This window comes from Micromys minutus, assembly GCF_963924665.1.
Source record: "Micromys minutus genome assembly, chromosome: 16".
Lineage (NCBI taxonomy): Eukaryota > Metazoa > Chordata > Mammalia > Rodentia > Muridae > Micromys > Micromys minutus.
In genome coordinates, this window is record NC_137985.1 from 19164934 (window position 1) to 19185065 (window position 20132).

The window sequence follows — 20132 nt, forward strand, 5'->3', positions numbered from 1 at the left end:
AATAGAGCATCTCATCAAAGATCAGGATACACAGAAGAGTCAGTACCTAAGACACCTCTCCATATGGCATAGCCCAGGATAATAAATACTGAAATTACATCATCACTACCAAGTCTAATAGTTATCACCTGCCATCTGCTGGGAGTTTTGATTTGAGCCAGGCACTTTGCTAAGATTTATATCCATAATTCTAGGTATAATTTACATTTCATAAGGGTAATTTAAGGTAGTGGTCACATCTAATTCAGGAAATAACCTATAGTGCCTGTTCAGGAATCAATCAATAGATCAGTCACTTCATAGATCCTTCCATCATGTATTCTCTGCACACTCAGCAATTTCTCTTTGATGCGACAGTAGTGAGTAGAGTCATAATAGTACAAACAGGAGGCTGTGCAGCGATTGAAAAGACCACGTAGTCTAAGAGATGGAAGGACCTCTGGTGAGACAATGTAGACTCCAGCCATTAATAAGAGGTGTTTTAACTGATGCATAAGCAAGATTCTACATAGAGGCAGTAGAATATTATTTATTTTTGAGACAGAGTCTTGCCCTGTATCCCAGGCTGGTATTGAACTTGTGTTTCTCCTGTCTCTGCCTCCCAAGTACCAGGACTATTAGTGGGTATCACCATGCCCAGCTCTTCATAGAGCTTCATATTTATTTCTAATTTTTGTTAGTTCTTTAAGAATGCTGTGCAGTGTTTTTTTGTTCATATTCACCTACCTTCCACAACTTTTCCTGGATCAACTCATACCTCCCCATTTGTACACTGAACTTCATGTCCAAACCAAACCAAACCAAACCAAACCAAACCAAACCAAACCAAACCAAACCAAACCAAACCAAACCAAACCAAAATAACAAAGAAAACAAAATAAAACCCAAGATATTCTTGGTTGTGCAGTTACACTCTTAGAGAAAACTGACTCTCATCCCAACAGCTAATAAATCAGAGTAAGTCCTGAGCTTGGGGTGGGATTTTATATCCAGCTCCCACCTCCATGCTGGGGTTTGGGTGTGGCGTGGGCTTACACAGGTCTTGTGTATGCTGCAACACCTGCTGTGAACTCATGGGCAGCTTCCTGACATCCCACAGGACACTATTTTCTTATAGTCACATACCCCTGGGTCTTTACACTCTTATCTGCCCTCTCTTTTGAAATGAGCCATAAGCCTCCAGAGGAGGGATTAAAGTATACATATCTCACTTACAGCTGAGCATTCAACAGTCTCCTAGTTTTTGAACCTTGGCTAGGTGTGGGTCTCTGTTGATCACCATCTACTGCAGCTAAGCTCAGCTGACAAGGGTTGATGGATGCATAATGATTAAGCATTAGATGTCTACTTAGCACCTTTTAGCAAAATAATAATAGTTATTATTGTTATTGTTATTATTATTATTATTATTATTATTATTATCTTTCACCTGTCTAGCCATGGTTTTTGGCTTGATGATGGTGCCGTTATGAGGTTCATGTTATAGGGTATGACAAAAATTGAGTGGGAAAGTTGTTGGTTACTTCCATAATGCCCATAACAATATTGCTCCAGTGGGCACGTCTTGCCAGGCCAGTCATTAATGCAGCTTGGCATCTTCACAACTGGGTAAGAGTGATGGTGAGCTTTCTCCTCTGGTAATGTGTATAGTGCCTTCCAGAACAAAGTAGGAACAAAGCCCCCAAGTCAGCACTAGCTTGCTTTTTTATGTTTCATGGCTCAAGGCTATGGTGTCTTCAAGAGTAGTCTTCAAATTCTAGAGGGTAACCAAGAACACGAGTACTAAACAGCCTGCCTTGCTTAGGTGTGGGCTGTAGACCTGAGACATTAGCAGCCCACAACTCCACAATAAGTAACCCTTTGCTGGCCATGGTCTTTTTATTTTGTCAGTCTTTAGTATAGAATACAAGTATTTTTGGTCATAGGGCAATACCCCAAGCTAACCCTTCCCATTCCATTATTTCCTTTTAATACTTTGAACACATCAGTATAAGTTTGTACCAATGTGTTCTGTCTCTGTCTACTTGAAAGTCCCATGCTATGTCCCCTTAGTGATTTTTTTTGAATTCTATGTCCATTTCACACGAAATCTAAGTATCTGAAGACTCACAGCTAACATGAAACTTTGAGAGAAAAAAAGGAGACCTGTGACTTCCTGAGTCTGGGTTATCTCACCGAGAATAATTTCCAGTCTTATTCATTTGCCTGATAATTTCATTTTTGTTAACAGCTGAATGATATTCCATTGTGTAAATATGCCACATTTTCTTTATCTATTTATTAGTCAATGCACAAATGTATGGATAGCCTGTCTCCACTCTATGGCCATTATGAGCAGAGCGGCAATGAGCATGGAGGAGCAGGTATTGTTATAGTAGGATATAAGTTCCTTTTGGAGTACACTGGAGTTGGCCATGTGATAGATCGGTTTTCAGCTTTTTGAGGAACTTCCAGATTTATTTGCATAATGGCTGCAGTAGTCTGTGTCCCCACCAGCAGTGAGTAGCTGCTCCCCTTTTCTTACAGCCAAGCCAGCATTTGTCCCTGTTTGTTTATTCCTGTTTCTCTGATGTTATTTGTTTGTTTGATCTTAGTCGATCTGGCTGAGATAGGATGAAATATAAAAGCAGTACTTAACTGGACTTTTTCCAGTGACTAAAGATGTTGAACATTTTCAAGCATATTTCTTAACCATTTATATATCATAACTTGAGAACTTTCTGTTTGGTTCCATGTCGAATCTTGATGTTATTATTTTTTTTTTTTAGTTACTTGTATATTGTGGATACTAGTTCTTTGTCAAATATATAGCTGGAAAAGATTTCTTCCCATTCTTTGGGCTGCCTCTTCCCACAAGTGATGGTATTTTCTGAATATCAACAACAACAAAAATGACAGAAAGTATATAAACTTACAAAGCTAGGTAACTAAAATTGGGTGGAAAAAATCAAAAGGGAAGATTAAAATTTCTTAAAATTGAATGAAAATACAGTGTACTGAAATCTATATAACTTTATTGATTGATTGGTTGGTTTGTTTGTTGATTGTAATTGCCTGATTTTGGCCATGTTTGTGTTCAGTTGTAATATACTTGAGGTCCACTTATGAAGTATTGGCAAAGACAAACAGGTCCTAATTATAAAACTACTTTAGAGAAGTAGAGTTTTACTTTGCTTCTCAAGGATAGAAACGTATCTCTGACAAACTGATAGAATAATGTTTAAAATAATGTGAAAAATTATCAACATCATTGCTGTACTAATATTTTTAAAACTGGTTAGAGACGTTTCTTATACTATAGTGTTCTAAAACTAAGATGTGTCTTGGTAGAAGTAATTATAACGGCATGGGTCAATCCATGTGATTCAGCTAATGGTTTTCTTTCCCTCCCTCCCTCCTTCCCTGCCTGCCTCCCTCCTTCCCTCCCTCCCTCCCTCTCTTCCTCCCTCCCTCCCTCCCTCCCTCCTTCCCTTCCTCCTTCCGTCCCTGCCTCATTGCCTCACTCCCCCTTTTCTTCCTTCTTTGTTTTCCTTCTTTTCTTTCTTCTTCCTTCCTTCCTTCCTTCCTTCCTTCCTTCCTCCCCCTCTCCTTCCCTCCCTCATTCCTTCCCTGCCCCACTGCCTCACTCCCCTTTTCTTTCCTTCTTTCCTTCCTTCTTTTCTTCCTTTTTTCTTCCTTCCTTCATCCCTCCCCCTCCCTCACTCCCTCTCTCCTTCCCTTCTTCCCTCCCTGCCTTATTGCCTCACTCCCTTTTTTCTTTCTTGTTTTCCTTCTTTCCTTCTCTCTTTTCTTTTTCTCTCATTTTTTCTCGCTCCCTTCCTTCCTCTCTCCCTTACTTCTTTCCTTCCTTCCTTCCTTCTTTCCTTTTTTCCTTTCTTTCTTTTATTTTTCCTAAGACAGGGTTTTTCTGTGTATCTCCTGCTGTCCTGGAAACTCACTCTATAGACAAGAACTCAGAGATCTGCTTGCCTCTGCCTCTTAAGTGCTGGCTCAAAGACATGCACCACTGCCACCTGGCCAAGCTAATGGTTTTCTGATGCTCTGGAGTAACACTAGTGGGGTTCTTAGCAGAATACTTGGGAAGGAAATTTATTTATTTGTTTCTGGAAGTTAAAACATCTCAAGATGTGGTTGGGACCATGAGAATTAGATGTGTTGGGTAGAATATTAATAATGGTGCTGGGCTGGGGAGAAATGTCGGTGGGAAATAGTGTGCAAGTAGGAGTACAGTCCTTCAAATCCTCAGACTGACATGTGCCTAGTTTGTAACCCCATTTTGTGGCAGTAGAGACAGGGGACCACTAGAAGTGGCTTTCTACACTAGCACATCATTGAGTTATGGATACAAGTGAGAAAACATGCCATAAAAATAGAGATAAATCAAAAAAGACACCTGATGTCGGCTCATGGCACATACACATACACACACATGTACACACACATGTACACACACACATCTACACATGTGCAGTGTGCAGATAAACTTATGCACAACATACTCATGCCCACTATACATACATATAAACAAGCCAAGAAAGCATAATTTTTGTCTAATCATGGGCTATTTTTTGGCTGTATACTTTCACATTACCATTACAGATAAAGATCATGACACAGGGCAGCGGTTGTTGATACCATGTTATGAGTGAAATCAGAGCCCAGAGTGATCACACCCAAGGTCATGAAGGAGTCTATCTATGAGATCCAGAGCATAGCTCACTGTTTCCTCTGATGTCTGGCCAGTGTTTTTCTCATGATGAGACCCAGTTGATTTAGTGCTGGGTCTGCTCTGAATCCTTGACCTTTCATAGAAGAAAACAAAGTTTTTTCTTACCTCCCATTAGTTCTATTTCCATCAACTGTCATTGTAAGAGCAGCATTTAATATGTGCGCGGACATTCTGTGCCTACCGATAAAGATTCCATAAGGCCTACTAATGCTTTCTTAAAAAGAAAGAGAAATGTGGCTATAAATTTGTTCAGTGAACATGAATTATTGGTTTTTCACTTGGTCTTTAATTAAAGTAACATTTCAAAGATGGTTGCACGGTGTCTTGTGAGTAGAAACTCCAGTGGTGAAAGGAATAAATAAATCAAACCATACTCTTTTTCTGGGAGTGCATTGACCTCTCGCTCACCAATCCAGTCCTCACGAAAGCTGGATATGGCTTGTGGAATTGGAGTGGCCCTTTATGTACCTTGAATTAAGTTTTCCCTTTTTGCTTCTGTGTCTTTTCTTTCCAGATCTTACATGTAAACCTATTTAGACAATTATAGTAAAATATTGACGTGGTAGCTTTCGAACACCAGAAATGCATTTCTAAGGCCAGGAAAGTCCAAGAACAAGGTCCCTACTGAGTCTTTGAGATTTTTTTCTGTATAGCTCACGGATGTTCCTCTTGGTGTTCTTCAAATCATGGAAGTAACAGAGGTGTTTCTGGGGTTTATTACATAAAGACATTTTAGCGGGAATTCTGCCCTATGAGCTAATCACTACCCAAAGCTCTCTCCTGCTAATATAAATGTTTGGTGGTTAGGTTTCAGTGTCTGAGTTATGTGGGAACACAATCGTTCAGACTATAACAGATGCTACTTCACGATAACCCTTAGGATATCTCACTTTTTTCTAATTGAAGCCTGACTCTCACTGATGCCACACTGGGAGTGGATATTACTTGTTAAAATACAGTAGACTTATATTCAATGTCTAGAATTCACCATGTTGTGCTGAAATGAGCCTACCTCCATGTAAGTGGCTTATAGCCATCAGGGTAAGCAGATAGTAACAGTTCACTGAATCTGCAAAGTTTATTTTATACTGTGACTTTTCATGTTGATAATTTTTAGGGACCTCCTGGTATACCTGACTCAAGGCTCTATTTTTGTACATCACATACAAAATTTTGTGAGATTGTTCCACAGCCTTGTGAAAGAATTACCAATAATAAGATGGTGAAATGGGATATGTCTGGTTTCTGTCTTGCTTACATTTTAATTATTCTTGCTTTCCTATAGGCCAGAGGAAAGTATTTGACCTTCCTTTTGGGAGCTGCCTGTTTCGAAGTGATGTGTATGACAATGGAGCCTCATTTGTCTATGATAACTGCACAGTATGCACTTGCAAGGTAAAGGGGTTCTGGGGGCTGTGGTACTACCCAATGGGCTTAGATTACAGTAGAATTGTAGGTAAATGTGTTAGCATTTTGTTCCTCAGGAGGAACCATTGTTGGTGTTAAGTGAAGAATATAATTATACTCAATGTTACAAAGAAGATCTGTCCTCAGGATTCTGTACAATCAAATACAGATGGTTGTGTTCTAGGGCTCTACCTATCTGGGGGCGTTCTGTTTTATAGTTCACTACAGAGATAAACCTAATCAATTTCAAAGCAGATGGAAACTCTTATGAGGTGATGCTTGTATTCCATAGTTTGCATGATCCCATGATAAACATACAACTCTTGCTACACACACTGCTTTATATAAACACACAGAGCATCAATTTGTTAACCTAGGCTCCATGCCCACAACATCCCATCCACACTGAAATCTCACAGGCCACAGTTTTCTCTTGAAAGCTGAAAGAGCCTTTGTTGAAATATATCACCTTCATGATTCTGCTTGAGGGACTGCCCATTCGCCCACAAATGGGAGCTAATTATGTTATCATTTACATCACTTTGGGTTTTCAGAAAATCTAGGGCTTTGAGACATAATCAGGCACTATGTCCTTATCTTCCAGCAAAACTGAATGAATACTTTTCCTAAAATTTTCAGGGGTCTATAATATGAGTTTACAGACATTTTTGGGAAAGTCAATACTTGACAAGTCAGGTATGTCTTAATTACTATTCTATTTCTGTGAAGAGACACCACAAGCAAGGTGACTCTTATAAAGGCATTTATTTTCATACTTCCTTAGTTTTTGAATGTTAGCCCACTATCATCATGGAGGAAAACAGACAGGAATGGTATTGGAGCAGAAGCTAAGAGCTTTGCATCTTCATCTGTAGGCAGCATAGGAAGGGAAGGGGCAAGGAGGGAGGGAGGGAGGGAGGGAGGAAGGGAGGGAGAGAGAGAGGGAGGGAGAGAGGGAGGGAGGGAGGGAGGGAGGGGGAGAGAGAGAGAGAGAGAGAGAGAGAGAGAGAGAGAGAGAGAGAGAGAGAGAGAGAGAGAGAGAGAGAGAAGACTAAAAGACTAAGCCTGGCAGAACTTTTTGAATCTCAAAACTTACCACTAGTGAGACATTTCCTCCAACAACACCATGACCTCTGATACTACTAATTTTTCTCAAAAAATTCATCTACTCAGGACTAAACACACAAGTATATGAGTCTGAGTCTGAAAGGGGCATTTTTTATTTAAACTACTGCAGATGGGATTTGTTATATCAACGCTCCCTTTCTATTTGTGTAGAGCTTTCCTCTCTAACTCATTCAAGATCCTTGATTTCTAAGACAGGTCTGGGAAAACCAAACCAACTCTGTTATGTAAAAAATGAAAGAAGGGAATCTGTTGGCTCATACTGATCTGGAATTTCTTGCCCCACTGAGGAAGTGCACAGGGGTCTTGAGCATAAAGTTAGAAGCCAGTAGAAGAAAGTCTGGGAGTGTGCCACATCCTCCTCTGCTATAGATGTCAGTCAGGAAGCATGTTTTAAAGTTTTTTTATACGACATTAAAGCTAGGAAAATTATGACTTAGAGCCATTGTGGGTTATTAATGGAGGGCAGAGAAGGTTGTCTAGGGTAAGGTGAAAGTCATTTTTAATTTCTAGTCTGCCTTGCCTTTGGGTCTCTAGGACTCGACAATGGTTTGTAAGAAGAAGTGCTCCCGCCCTGGTGTCTGTAATAGGGATGATGATGCCTGTTGTGAAGAGTGTCTCCTACGGGCACGCCCTGAAGACATCAAAGTATGCAAGTTTGGTAGCAAGATTTTCAGGGTATGTATGAGATAACCTATCACAGTGTCATGAGCTTGTGGGAACTATCATATTATAATGACCATTAAAAATCTCTGTACATAATCCAGATTATAATTTTACATTTAAAAATGCACATGCCTATTTGGTATATTAATTTACAAATATATATACATATATATATGTAAAATCAAAGTCATGAAAGATTCCACATGTGTCAGTGTCATTGGTCTTTCTACATGGGATCAGCCAGTGCATAAGGCTCAGTTGAGCATGCTAAATGTCTGGTGTAGTTATGGTGCCCAATAGACTGAGAGCACACCATTTACTGGGGATGCTAGGTATACTTTGCCAAGATCATGACCATGGCAAAATCCTAATGGATCTAAACCTTGGTGCTTTCAGCAGCATTTCACAAATCTCTTTTTAAAAAGCCATTTAGAAGGTGTTCAGATGAGGATGTTTGCCATGTAAATGACCAGTGTAAATTTGAGAGTCCAACTCCAAGGTACTCAGAGGGCTGCTTACTGGCCTTCCAACACTGCCTGACATGTGTGTTACATTGTTTTATAGTGATCTTAAGAGGAAAACTGTGTAATAACCATTTGGCTTGAGGTAGTAGGTGTTGGCTTTGCTCAGACTATCTCCTCTCTCATATCTGGTATGGTTTCCTTAAAGATGAGGGAGACTTTGTACCAATCACAGGCTTGATGATACCCATGAGCACTCAGACTCTTAATGTCATGTTATATGTGGAAGCTCCCTCAGGGTGGACAGATTCTGTTAGTTTCTCTCTCACCTGAAAGGCAGCAGGGAGCTGGCAGTCCTTAACATAACTCCAAAAATTGAGAGAGGACAGGATGCATCAAAGATCTTGCATCTGTGTGTCCAGGAAGGATGTATATCTGACTCTGTTGTCTGATCTTTCAAACTTCGGTACAGGTGGGTTCCTGCCTGAAGTGTTCTGGCTGAGCACTGACTGCACACAATAAATCTGAGGAGCTCAGTGCATTCACTGAGTACCTTTCTATCCAATCGCGAGTCTAGTCTGTGTCTCAACATGCTATACTACACTTTGGGAGGAGGCTGCTAGGCAGGCAACATGCACTTAAGTAAGAGAATTCACTGTAGTATCTGTGCTTGTGTGGAGAGGAAGACAGTGGTTAGGGAAGGTTTCAGACACTTTTTCAAAAGTGGGAGAATCTTGGTTCAATCTATGGAGCATTCTTCTGGGTCCAGCCAAGTCATTTTTACACCTTGCCCCTTATGTGCTTGTATATATATAATTTTTATTTTTACCCCAGAAGACAAGGAAGTATGGAATTTCATACATGGTCCATGAGCAAATCCCAACTTTCCTCTGATTAATGGAATTGAAATATTTACTATATCAGGAATCACAGTAAAATTGAGATGCTTAGGAATCATGATGTAAGACAGCTGTGCCATGCCCTACCCTGAGCCATGCAGGACATGAAGGGAATGAAAGTTATTCAAATAATTCTCAGCATCCAGGTAGACACCTGGTGTGCCCCCACAGACTCACAAAGCTCAGACAGACTGTCCTAGAGAGTCCATTCTTCACTGTGTTAAGTAGATTACACATAGATGCCTCAGAGCCACATAAGCTAAGCTGCCTGACCTCGGTGCCTTAGGGATGCTCTCCTCAATGGGGAAACCATAACCCACTTGCTCAGTTCTACCTACAGCAGAATTCTGTGCTATGTCCTTCAGGACGGAGAGATGTGGTCCTCAGTCAACTGTAGCATCTGTGCTTGTGTGGAGGGGAAGACTGAGTGTCGCAAGAAGCAGTGCATTCCTGTTAGCAGCTGCCCACAGGTATGTAAGGAATTTGGCTTTACTTTTCTCTGTTACCTTGGGAAATGCAGGACATACGCCATTTTCTAAAAAGACAACTGGGATTTTTCCAAAGCTTATGTATGAATATATATATACACACACACACACATATTCCAGTAGCTGTAGCCCCTGTTCAGCCTCATGATTCTTTCTCACCATCCCTACTTGGAGTTGAGCCTTGTGTGACAAAAGTCTTGTTTGGCTGATATTTTCCTGCTCTTTATTGACATCTCTCAAGCTTTTGTAACCATTTCTTCAACTTTCTTGCCTAGGCCTTGCTTTCTATTGTTGGGTTTCCAATTTAACATCACAACCACATTTTGCTTCTCCTCCCTTCTTTCTTTCTCTCAAATCCCAGCTTTTCTTTCATAGTCATGGTAATATGTGGTTGTTTAATAGGGACTTCCCAAGGAGGATTTCCTTGCCTAGCCGAAGCCCCAACAGCTCTGTAGAAAATTCCTCTCTAGCCCTGGCCTCCAATGTAGCCCCACATGGAAACAGCATCCTTATGGAAATACCTCTTTTTAAAAACCCACAGCCCAGACTTGAATAAAGCCACCATTATCTTCTGAAGCATGGGCACCATTGAATTCAGCCCAGCAACTTGAAACCTTTCAAGGCTTTGTACATTTTGAGAAAACGTCAAACCTCTTTAGTACCCTCCAGTGAATGAAGAAAGCATATCTATATATTCAGTGCATGCCCTCTATCCTCCATCATAGAAAGCTCTTAATTTTATTCACATCTGCTATTATTATAAACAAAAAGTCGCTGTTTTTACTTGAGTGCCAAATGAGGCACAAAAAAACAACAGCTGTTGCCGTTGCACAACTGAATTGGTGGGGAGGGGGGAGAAAGGGAGAAAAAAAATCCCCTAATTAGTCTTGCCTTAAAAGCCTCAGACATAAAACTGAAAACTTCCCATAAAAGAAAAAAAAAAGTAGGTACAATAAGCAGACTTGAACATGGGCCGCTTATAAATATTCATTGGGAAAAATGGAATCACATCATTTCTGCCAGTCCTCGGGGAACCCTCACTGCTAATGAACTCTCCCAGCACATGTTAGCAATAATGGGCTTCCTTATTCTACAAGACAAAACCGGGAAGCAGTGCCAACCTGGTGGCTCGAGCAACTCGCCTCGGCAAGCCACTGCAGGGTTTGCAGCTTCACGTTGGCTCTGCCACTTGTAGCTGGATCAGTGGTTTTTGCTGCAGGGTCACAGTTCTTTATGTCGCCTGCTTCTTTCTAGTGATCTGACTGTGTGTGTTACAGTCGGGGAGAGCATGCCCATTCCTCCCAGGAAGGCCTCTGCCCAGCTCCCGGCCCCACCCCTATGCCCTTACTTCTCAGTGCCCTGACTTGGCTGGGGCCTCCAGGACCACCTTTCTGTTTCTAGGCATCCTTCCAACTTGGTTTTCCCTCACACTTCCCCTCCTCAGAGGCCAGCACAAGGGCTTTGGGAGGTAGTTTAGCTCTACCATGAAATCCTTTAAAAAGAAAAGAGACAGCAATTTAGCAGTTTATTTCTCCTTCTCTACATGGATTAGGGAAATTCTAAAAAGATACTAAAATTAGAAAATCTAGAAGGACTCTGTCTACTCCTCCCCTCTTCCTCCCTCCCCTGCTGTAACCTTTCCAGTTACACCCCATCCCCCTTTTCAGAAGGAGGCTACGGCTGTAGACACTATTTGCTTTCCTACATAATTCCCAAAGCTCTAGGGGTAAGACCCTCAGCACACTGTCTCTTCCATATCATCAGATTATATTAAGGGCATTTCTCTGGTCGCACAAATCACCTCACTTCCCTGAGACTGTTCCACTGAGGTAGGTGCTAAATAGACCCTTCTTCCAGATGATGCTATGGGTTGTCCAGTGTCCAGCTCACTGCACACAGCCCAGGCTCTCTGACCTCACAGTCTGTACTTTATTTTCCCCCACCTACTTACGAACAGGACCAGCTTCACTGAACAAGGGAAGTGGCCATGTCTGTCGAGATAGAGATGCAGGGAATCAATCACCCAGTTGCCCTTGATTAGAAATGTAGTTTTAACTCACGTCATTCCAGTAGGGGCAAAGTGCCTTAACAGAGCCTCTGTGGAAATTGTTCCATGGCCCTTGGCTGATCTTCTTTGGTTTTGTTCTTGAGAAATTAAATGAGGTCCCCTATGGCATCAACTTTCAACCTGTGGGTTGAAGCCCCTTTGGGAGGGGGTGTCCAATGACGTTTTCCCAGGGATCAGATACCTTGCGTGTCAAATATTTACATTATGATTCATAACAGTAGCAAACTTACAGTTATGGAGTTTATAAACAGTTTATAGTTGGGGATCGCTACAACATGAAGAACCGTATAACGGGTCTCAGCATTATGCATGGCATCCTAGAGTTTAGTATGTCATAGTGGGCTTAGCTGATGGAAGAAGTGAATGAAACATGGCTTTACTTCTTCAGAAGCAAAATGGCATTTGAGTTGGTAGTGTGAACATTTATTTTGAAAATATTCAAACCTGCTCTGCAAACCACTCACCAGTGGTGAGCCAAGTCTGGGCTCTGAGCCTTTGTCCTGGGTCTCGGGTCACATCTTAATGCACCTTGCTTTCTTAGTTCTCTGTAAAAGGGGGATGAGATCACCTATCCTCAGAGTGTCGTTGTGAATTTCAAATGAGGGGAAACACGAGGGATGCACAGCTGTGTGTCTTGCATGCGGTAGATAATACATATCTTGAAGAACTGTGCCTTAAAAATGTATAGGAAAGAACATGGCCTATGGTGTTACATAAAATGAAGTTAACTTTCCATTTCTATCATATGACACCAGCTTCTCCACCCAAGGAAGGAGAAATCTTCAGCTCAGAAAGATTTCACACTTCTTGGTAACAATGATTATCATTTTATTAACCCTTAAGGAATTGGCTCATTAAATCCTCATGAGCAGCCCACTGTTAGGTCAGGCAGCAAGTGTTGCTCGTTAAATGTTAATCAGCTTCCACCACATTTCTTTGTCCCTGTGATGAATCACTGAGTCAGAGTTAAGGAAAGGGCATTCTCTGGTACAGGTCTGAAGAATGCGTGCCCTTCCTTAAATGTCAGGCATTTTTAAAAAGTTAAAAGATATTTGACTAGGAGACGGCAGTGCATTTCGAGAGTGGAGGTAGAGAATTATTGATAGAGCTCATGGCTTCTTGCTTTGACTGTATAACTGAGTTATCACGGATGATGCCGCAGAGGAAGCAGCTTGACTGAGTTTGATCTGTGGTGTCATCATATCTGTAGGGTGTGAGCATCCTCAGCTTGGGTCGCAGGATACCACAGAGCCTTTCAGGGCAGCAGTAGGAAGAAGGTCCTGGTGATACGGACACAGTCAGTGGTTCCCAGATGTGTGTGTGCACTTGGATTGGCTATCAACGAGAAAGCTGTGTCCAGCCTGTCTTCTTCTTCCTTCAGTGTGAGAAAAATCACACCATATGTTGAGGTATCCTGTGTCTAAGAGGATAAAAACAGGAGCAATTTTTGGATTGATCTTGCCTGGCCTGGAAACCTGATGTATGCAACTTCAGTTCACCGTCATTGGGACCGTCAAGGTCAAGTGGGCTGATCTTGTTGGTTTATCTGGTATTATATTTTACAAAGAGATTTCTTCTCAGCAGACCATCTCTTAACACTAATTTTTTTTTTTTTGGTTTCTTTTCCCCCTTCTAACCAGGGTAAAATTCTCAACAGAAAAGGATGCTGCCCTATTTGCACCGAAAGTAAGTTCATTCTGTAGGAAAAATGTGCTCATAATATTTGTTTAACCTTCTATGATGAGCAGGAAACCGGGTGTACATTTTTTACAGATTGAACTCTGTGGTTAGGAGATGGGCTTGTCCACCTTCCCATGGGCACCTGTGAGCTCAGCTGCCACCCCCTCACTGACGCTACACTGAAACCAATGTGTCTATTTCCACCAGAGTCTGCTGTTGGGAGACCTTAGGAAGATAAATGGATAGATGGAGTTTTAAAGAAGAACAGATAACTGAATGCATATTTGAAACTGCTAATAGCATTTGCAGTCCTTGGACTAAGATAATGATGCTCGGTATAGCCAGCCAGCCATAATCTCCAGGGCATTTACTTCCTTTCCTTACACCATCAAAGAACTTCACTTCCTTCTCCCTCCATGAACTCCTCATTTTTTCTCCTGGGCACAATTGATGTTGTCGATGGCAATGAGCTTCCATCCTGATACTTTTAAATGTGTTCCTGAAGGTTCTATCGAACCATTGTGACGTTTGAGAACTCTCTGAGGCTATCCCTGATGAACTGGCTTCACAGCAGCCCCATACAGGGACTAATGCTTACATTCATCAGAAAATCACCATGTCAGTCCCAAAGTTCACTTAGCTTCCAGACAGCTTAATAAACATGCTATTGAAAGAATGGTGTTAGAAATACATTATCAAGTTATTCTGATACTGGCAGTAGTATTAGCAGAGGCAGGAAATTGATTAGAAACTGTTAGATGGAACCAGCCCGGCCTAGAGAAGTAGATGGACTTTTGTGACAATTGGAAGAAGCTTTTTATCAAAACAGGTTTGTTTCTTTTGTTTATCTGAAATCAAAGTTAATATTGCTCTGAGAAACCTTGGTTTTCTCCCCTTTGATTGTTTAATGTCCTCAGACAACAAACACATAAATATATGCCATCTATCTATACAGAACTACATGCAGAAAACTGTTATATGTTAATGTATGCATATATATTTTCTTGCCTAATATATATTATTTTAAAAAATAGAAAGCCATGAAACTCTACAGTGGATGAAACTGCTCATTGAATTAGCAAAAAATAAGTTAGATTTAATAAAAGAGTCTTTCTTTGAAGATAATGAAGTCATAAACTAGCTTAAGAGAGGCCAATGATGTGTGACAAGCTGATTCAAAATTACGGCAGGAAGAAGCAACGCTATGATCAATGTGCCAGTGACTTCAAAGCACCTGCTTGGATTGTTCCCCTTTGTTGTCTCACGGAGACCCTCTGTTCATGGCTGCTTCAGAGGCTACTGTCAGCTTCGACCCCTTCTCTATGTGCTGTCTCCACTCCGCAGTGAGGACATTTTTCTCTGTGGTCACACCGGTGGACATGTTTGCATTTCTCCATGGAGTGTAGATAAGGAAGCAGAGGAAGACTAGATGAAGTAGAGACAGACCTCCCAGTTGCAATTCACCTCTTTCATTTGCATGACACAGATGAGTTACATCTTCTGATTCTCTGGCTATCAGCCTCATAAGAACATGGGCTTTGTGCAGAAACAACCTAAATCTTGAATTGCCCAAGTTTTAGAGAGTCAAAATGGTGATTAGTGACATATCAACTGGATCTCATTAGTTTCTCTATTGCAAGGAAAACCTAGTGTGCATTTTCTATAGATTTAATTCTATAGGTGTGAGATGGGCCCATTACCTTCAAACAAGCATAAAACTAGATTGTATTGGTTTATCTATTACAAGCTGGACTTTCCATATCTCAAAGTCCAGTGACTTATAAAGAAATCAAAGGGAAAACGGAAGACAAAGGAGAACAGCAGTTAGTAATCTTGATCCATCCCTTCCATCACCCAGGGAGACAAGCAGAGAAAACCACCCATCTGGAGGGGCACTGGGAGGCCATGGGCTGCACCTGCACCTGCAGGTCAGAGCTGGAAGCGTGCAGGCACGCAGTTCTCGGCACAAGTCTGAATGATATCATCAGATGGCTATTTCTCAATCTCCCCTGGTGTTTTTTCCATCTGTTTACCCTTACTCACTCTCCAGCCCATCTTCATTCGCTGCTGTAAAACACATTCTCCTTGGCGAGGCTCATTTGCTCATATTCAGTTCAGAGACGGGATAGCTTCCAATTATTTTTAAGCAATGCCCTGCTTTCCATGGTGCATCCAGGTAGACTTCTCCCGGTGGTGTCCCTTAGCCATGGCCTAAGACCTCCTACTGTGAAATTCCTTTGTTATTATATCTGAGATCTGAAATAAGCCTTTGGGCTCATTCTTTCCTCAGCTTATAAAACCTCTTCTGGCATTCAGGTTTCTAGAGTAAGGCCAAAACCTTAAACTAAGGCTAGTGGTTTCTAAAACTCGAAGATTTCAGGGTTTTCAACCTTGTTTCATTGATAATCTTTCCCACTTGGCTTTGTTTTAGGGATGTCCTATGTATTGCAGAAAATTTAGCAACAACCCTTCCCTCAAAATGACAACCAATAATGTCCCCAGACTTTGACAAATGCCTCCTCAAGGTCAACTAGTGATACTCCAAACAGGGACAGCCACCCATGTGAATGCACAGACAAACAAACACCCACGGGATGAGCAGCAATGGCTTACTTACTGTCACTACCTGCTGATTCAGCACAGTAGGAGAGAAAAATAATGTTGTCCTTCAGCTAGCCTAAAAATCAAAAGGCCTTGAGGTTTATTGAATATGCTGTTATATTTCAATTTCCTGCACTTACAATAGTTATGAAGACATAGCCTGGTGGCTTAAAAATGGCTGTCATTGCTCAGAATCAGGGAATAAAGTGCAGGCTACACTTAACAGAGAGTCTGGGTTTACTTCTGCATTCACTGTATGTGATCACACTTACACTTTGAATTATTCTACATATGTATATGTACAGTCATTTAAATATATTTTGTAATGAAGCAAGGCTATATACCTATATAAATACATATATACATACATAAGTGAAGTTGACAACGGCTCTCAGATCCTTGTGGATGCGTTTTGATTATAGATGCTAAGTGAATGATGGGTTGCTTCTAATGACTCTACACTGATGCTCACTAAAATCCCAGAATTCTTTCCTGCTTGGGTTTGTCTTAGTATAGTTTGGCACCCTTTCCCCCCCTGCAAAGAGGAAACAAAAGAAATGGTTTGCAGCTTATTGTTTGCATGGGTCAGATATGATGCAAGTTGGTTGCTGGGTAGCTGGGAAGCGGTCACAGTGCAGGAAACCACGGCCCTGTTCATATCAGAGCAATGCTGTGAGGTGGATCTAAAGGTGTAATGGAGATTTTATTAACATAGGGAGTCCTCTTATATTCAGGCCCAAGGCAAATCTGAAAAGCATAGCTGCTTCTTAATAACTCGAGACATATGCTTTTCCTTTCCAACAGAAAGAATTGAATTTGGTTTGGATGATTCACTTAAAGTAAAATATTTGAAGTGAACTAAGCAAACTTTATAAACCTTTTGGCAAATGTGCTTTCTTGCCAGGGTATGAGGCTGCAACTAGAAGGCGGTCTCTCTCAGCTTGGCTGGGTGTCATGTGACCATGAGCTGGGTGCCAGGTCAGGACTCGGGAAGAACACTTGGCGATTACTGCAACATTTGGTTTATGTGAAATGCTCTTTTATAGTGTGCTGGCAAATAGTGAGTGGTATCTTGACCTCACCAACCCACAGAGACCAGAATCAGATAAATTTTCTGCTGGTTGCAGAGCTGTTTTCAAACTTGGAAGTAATACTTCAGTGTCAAAGTTTTCACCAAAAAGTGCAGTGTGGGAGGGCGGAGTGGGGGGTGGGGGTAGGACTGCGAGATTGGTTGTGAAAGAAGTGAATTTCTTAACCATGTTGGAGGCATCTAAAACCTTTAGGAAAATTACTTAAACCCTTTGCATAGCTCATGCTATGCTGAGGCACCCCCAACCCTAAATGTAAGCATGTAGTTTTAAAAACACTGATACCGGTGGGGTCTACTGAACACATATGTACGCATGATTGAAATAACCTTAGCCACACATCCTATAAGTCACAGGAAATACTGGATTTCAGCAACTTAGGCTGTCAGGAGGTACACAGTTGCCAAATGACTCTTTGACCCCACCCTAAGGGGATAGCTTCTAGCAGTGTGCAAGTCAGTGCTCCTGCACCAGCTTATCATGGGCCCTGGGCCTGTTGCCTGCACTCAGGAGAGAAATTTACCCCAGCTAGTTTTGTTGGCAAGTCTTTCTATCCTAAGCTCATTGGGATGCTTGATGCTCTTTCATATGTCTAAGTTAACAAAGCGGGCTTTGGAGGGCAGAAAGGACAATAATTTAACTTTCTGAAGAGTCAGGGGCATGGTGCATAATGAAAGAATGACTTTGAAGCCAACCCATGAAAAATCTCCACCAAGAGAGCCTCCACAGATCAGTAATTCCATGTTTGATTAGAGGCTCTAGCCTCTGGGACTTAAGCTTTCTTGGCCTTAGGAGTTTGTCCTTAACTTAGCAAGCAAGGACATTTGATATGAAGCTCAGGATGCTTGTGGAATAAGAGTCTGTGGTGTTGATTTTTGCCCTGCCAGAGAGGTGTTAAGCTTAGTAGCCACTGAAATTTCTGCTAGTGCATGTGGAGCTGGCTTTTGACACTTTCTGAAACTTGGCTGGCAGGCTGGTTGAAAGTGAAGCCCCACATGCCAACAGTGGTCTAATGGGACAGCCCACACAGGAACAGCTATGGGAAAATGAGTCATTTTCTTTGCTGTGCTTTCTGTTTTGAGAGATGCTGTCCTTTTAAGATGCCTTGCCATGAGCTGGTCTTGAGTTGAGGAAATGAGACTGAAGCCATTCGCTAAGAACTAGATCGTCTTTAACCTCCCTCTTCAGGGTGAGCTACATAGTAGTAGTTCTTGAGTGTTAACACTGCATAGAAACAGACAAGGCTGACATAGTTCCGCTAGGTCTAAGGGTGAGCACTTGACAAGTACTCAGCAACGTAGGAGTTCTTTAGTTAACTGGGAAGGACCACCATCATCATTGTCATCAGCATTACTAGCCAACAGGACCAGTGATAACAGCATTAGTAGCCAACATTTTATTTATCATCATCTGCTGAATATCTAGACTCTGTCATGGTTGTCCCATTTGATTTCAGATGAACCTCACAGATATCTTTTAACCAACTAATGCCATTAGCTACAGTTTACAGCCAGGGAACTGAGGCTGGTTTGGGGGTGGGAGATGGAGCCCGAGTTTCCTCTGTGCTCCAAAAACTGGGCTGCTGTTACTGTTTTTTGGCATCCTTGTCATTTCAAGTTTGATAACCAGTTGCAGCCAAGAAGGGGAAGGAAAGGTTTGAGAATTTTATAGTCCCTGGGAGTCATAGATTAGAAAAGAATTCATAAGAAAGTTCTTTAATTTAATAGTTTTCACTTTGCTAACACTACACTGGGAGAAAAGGAGATTCCAGCCCGAGGCTCTCTTCTATCTTATGGTTGCTCCTCATCTGTTCAAGGCAGAGAGGAGGTGGTTGTACCCCGAGCTTACCTTTTCATGTGTGCACATATTTCCAGTCTCTCTCCTCCATCATGTATGCTCAAAGGGGGATGCTTACATAGCCAAGTGAAAGTCTTGCAAAATCTTTTTTTAATGCTAGGTAAACATGTATATATACACATATATGCACAAATACTCTATACAGTTTTAAACTAGAAAGAATTCTTTATAATTTATAGTAGGGGTGGAAAGAGGAATGTGGCTTTTAATGTTGCGGTTTAATTCATTTTTAGTTTTAGTGCCATAAAGTTATGTACATCTGGAGACTTTCGCTTTGGGATCTTCCTTTCCAGTCCTAAATCAGGGAAACTGAGGATCACAAGAAATGCTGAGTAAGAGAGTTGGTATTGGACCCACTCACCTTTCAAACATTCTAACATAATGCTTACACAGTCTACGACCCTCTTTCAAGTCTCCTTTGGAAAGACGGATTATTATTATTATTAGTAGTAGTAGAATTAGTATTAGTATTTTGAGATACATTCATAAATCACCACATTAAAAGTACATCCTTATCTACATATGAATGAATATATATTTTTCTATGGACATGCATATTAATTAATTCCACATTTGACATGCAGTGGCCACACTGCCATCCCGAAATCTCTAAAAACCCCACAGGCATCCAGTTGTGGTTGAAAATACTGGAGACCTAGACTTAGCGATGGCATCCCCAAATTACAGCCAAAGATCAGGACAAGTGAGTAAGCCAAGCTTCAGAGATTATAGCACATGCTGTCCACACAGTCTGCCAAGTGGAGGCTACTGTCAGCTCTGTCTCACAACGAAGGGATCTGAAGGTCAGAGAAGAAAAACAGAGAGAGGTTGGCTAATACGATAATCTGTGAGAAATTGGAACCCAGCTATGTTCTCTTTTGACCGCATTGGGATTTATTTGCTTTTGAGATTTGCCTCTAAATACATAAAATTAACCAGTTTCTTTCCTTTACACACGACAGAGAATTTTATTTGCAAACATCTGTGTCCACTCACTGTCAGAAACACTGTTTGGGAAGTTACCTTAACTTTTGTGATCTCTTGGGTTATTTCATATCAGCTC

General features: G+C 41.3%; 1 protein-coding gene across 2 annotated transcripts in view; it reads left to right on the top strand.

Annotated features, from left to right (window-relative positions):
- Window positions 1–20132, top strand: part of BMPER (BMP binding endothelial regulator) — a gene marked incomplete at its 5' end in the record, with an annotated part of 236718 nt that overhangs the window by 127060 nt on the left and 89526 nt on the right. For both annotated transcript variants that reach the window (XM_080930012.1, XM_080930013.1), the window contains 4 exons: window positions 6015–6124; window positions 7799–7939; window positions 9653–9757; window positions 13484–13529. In XM_080930012.1, the coding sequence (XP_080786138.1) occupies window positions 6015–6124; window positions 7799–7939; window positions 9653–9757; window positions 13484–13529 (402 nt within the window). The remainder of the gene's footprint in view (window positions 1–6014; window positions 6125–7798; window positions 7940–9652; window positions 9758–13483; window positions 13530–20132) is intronic.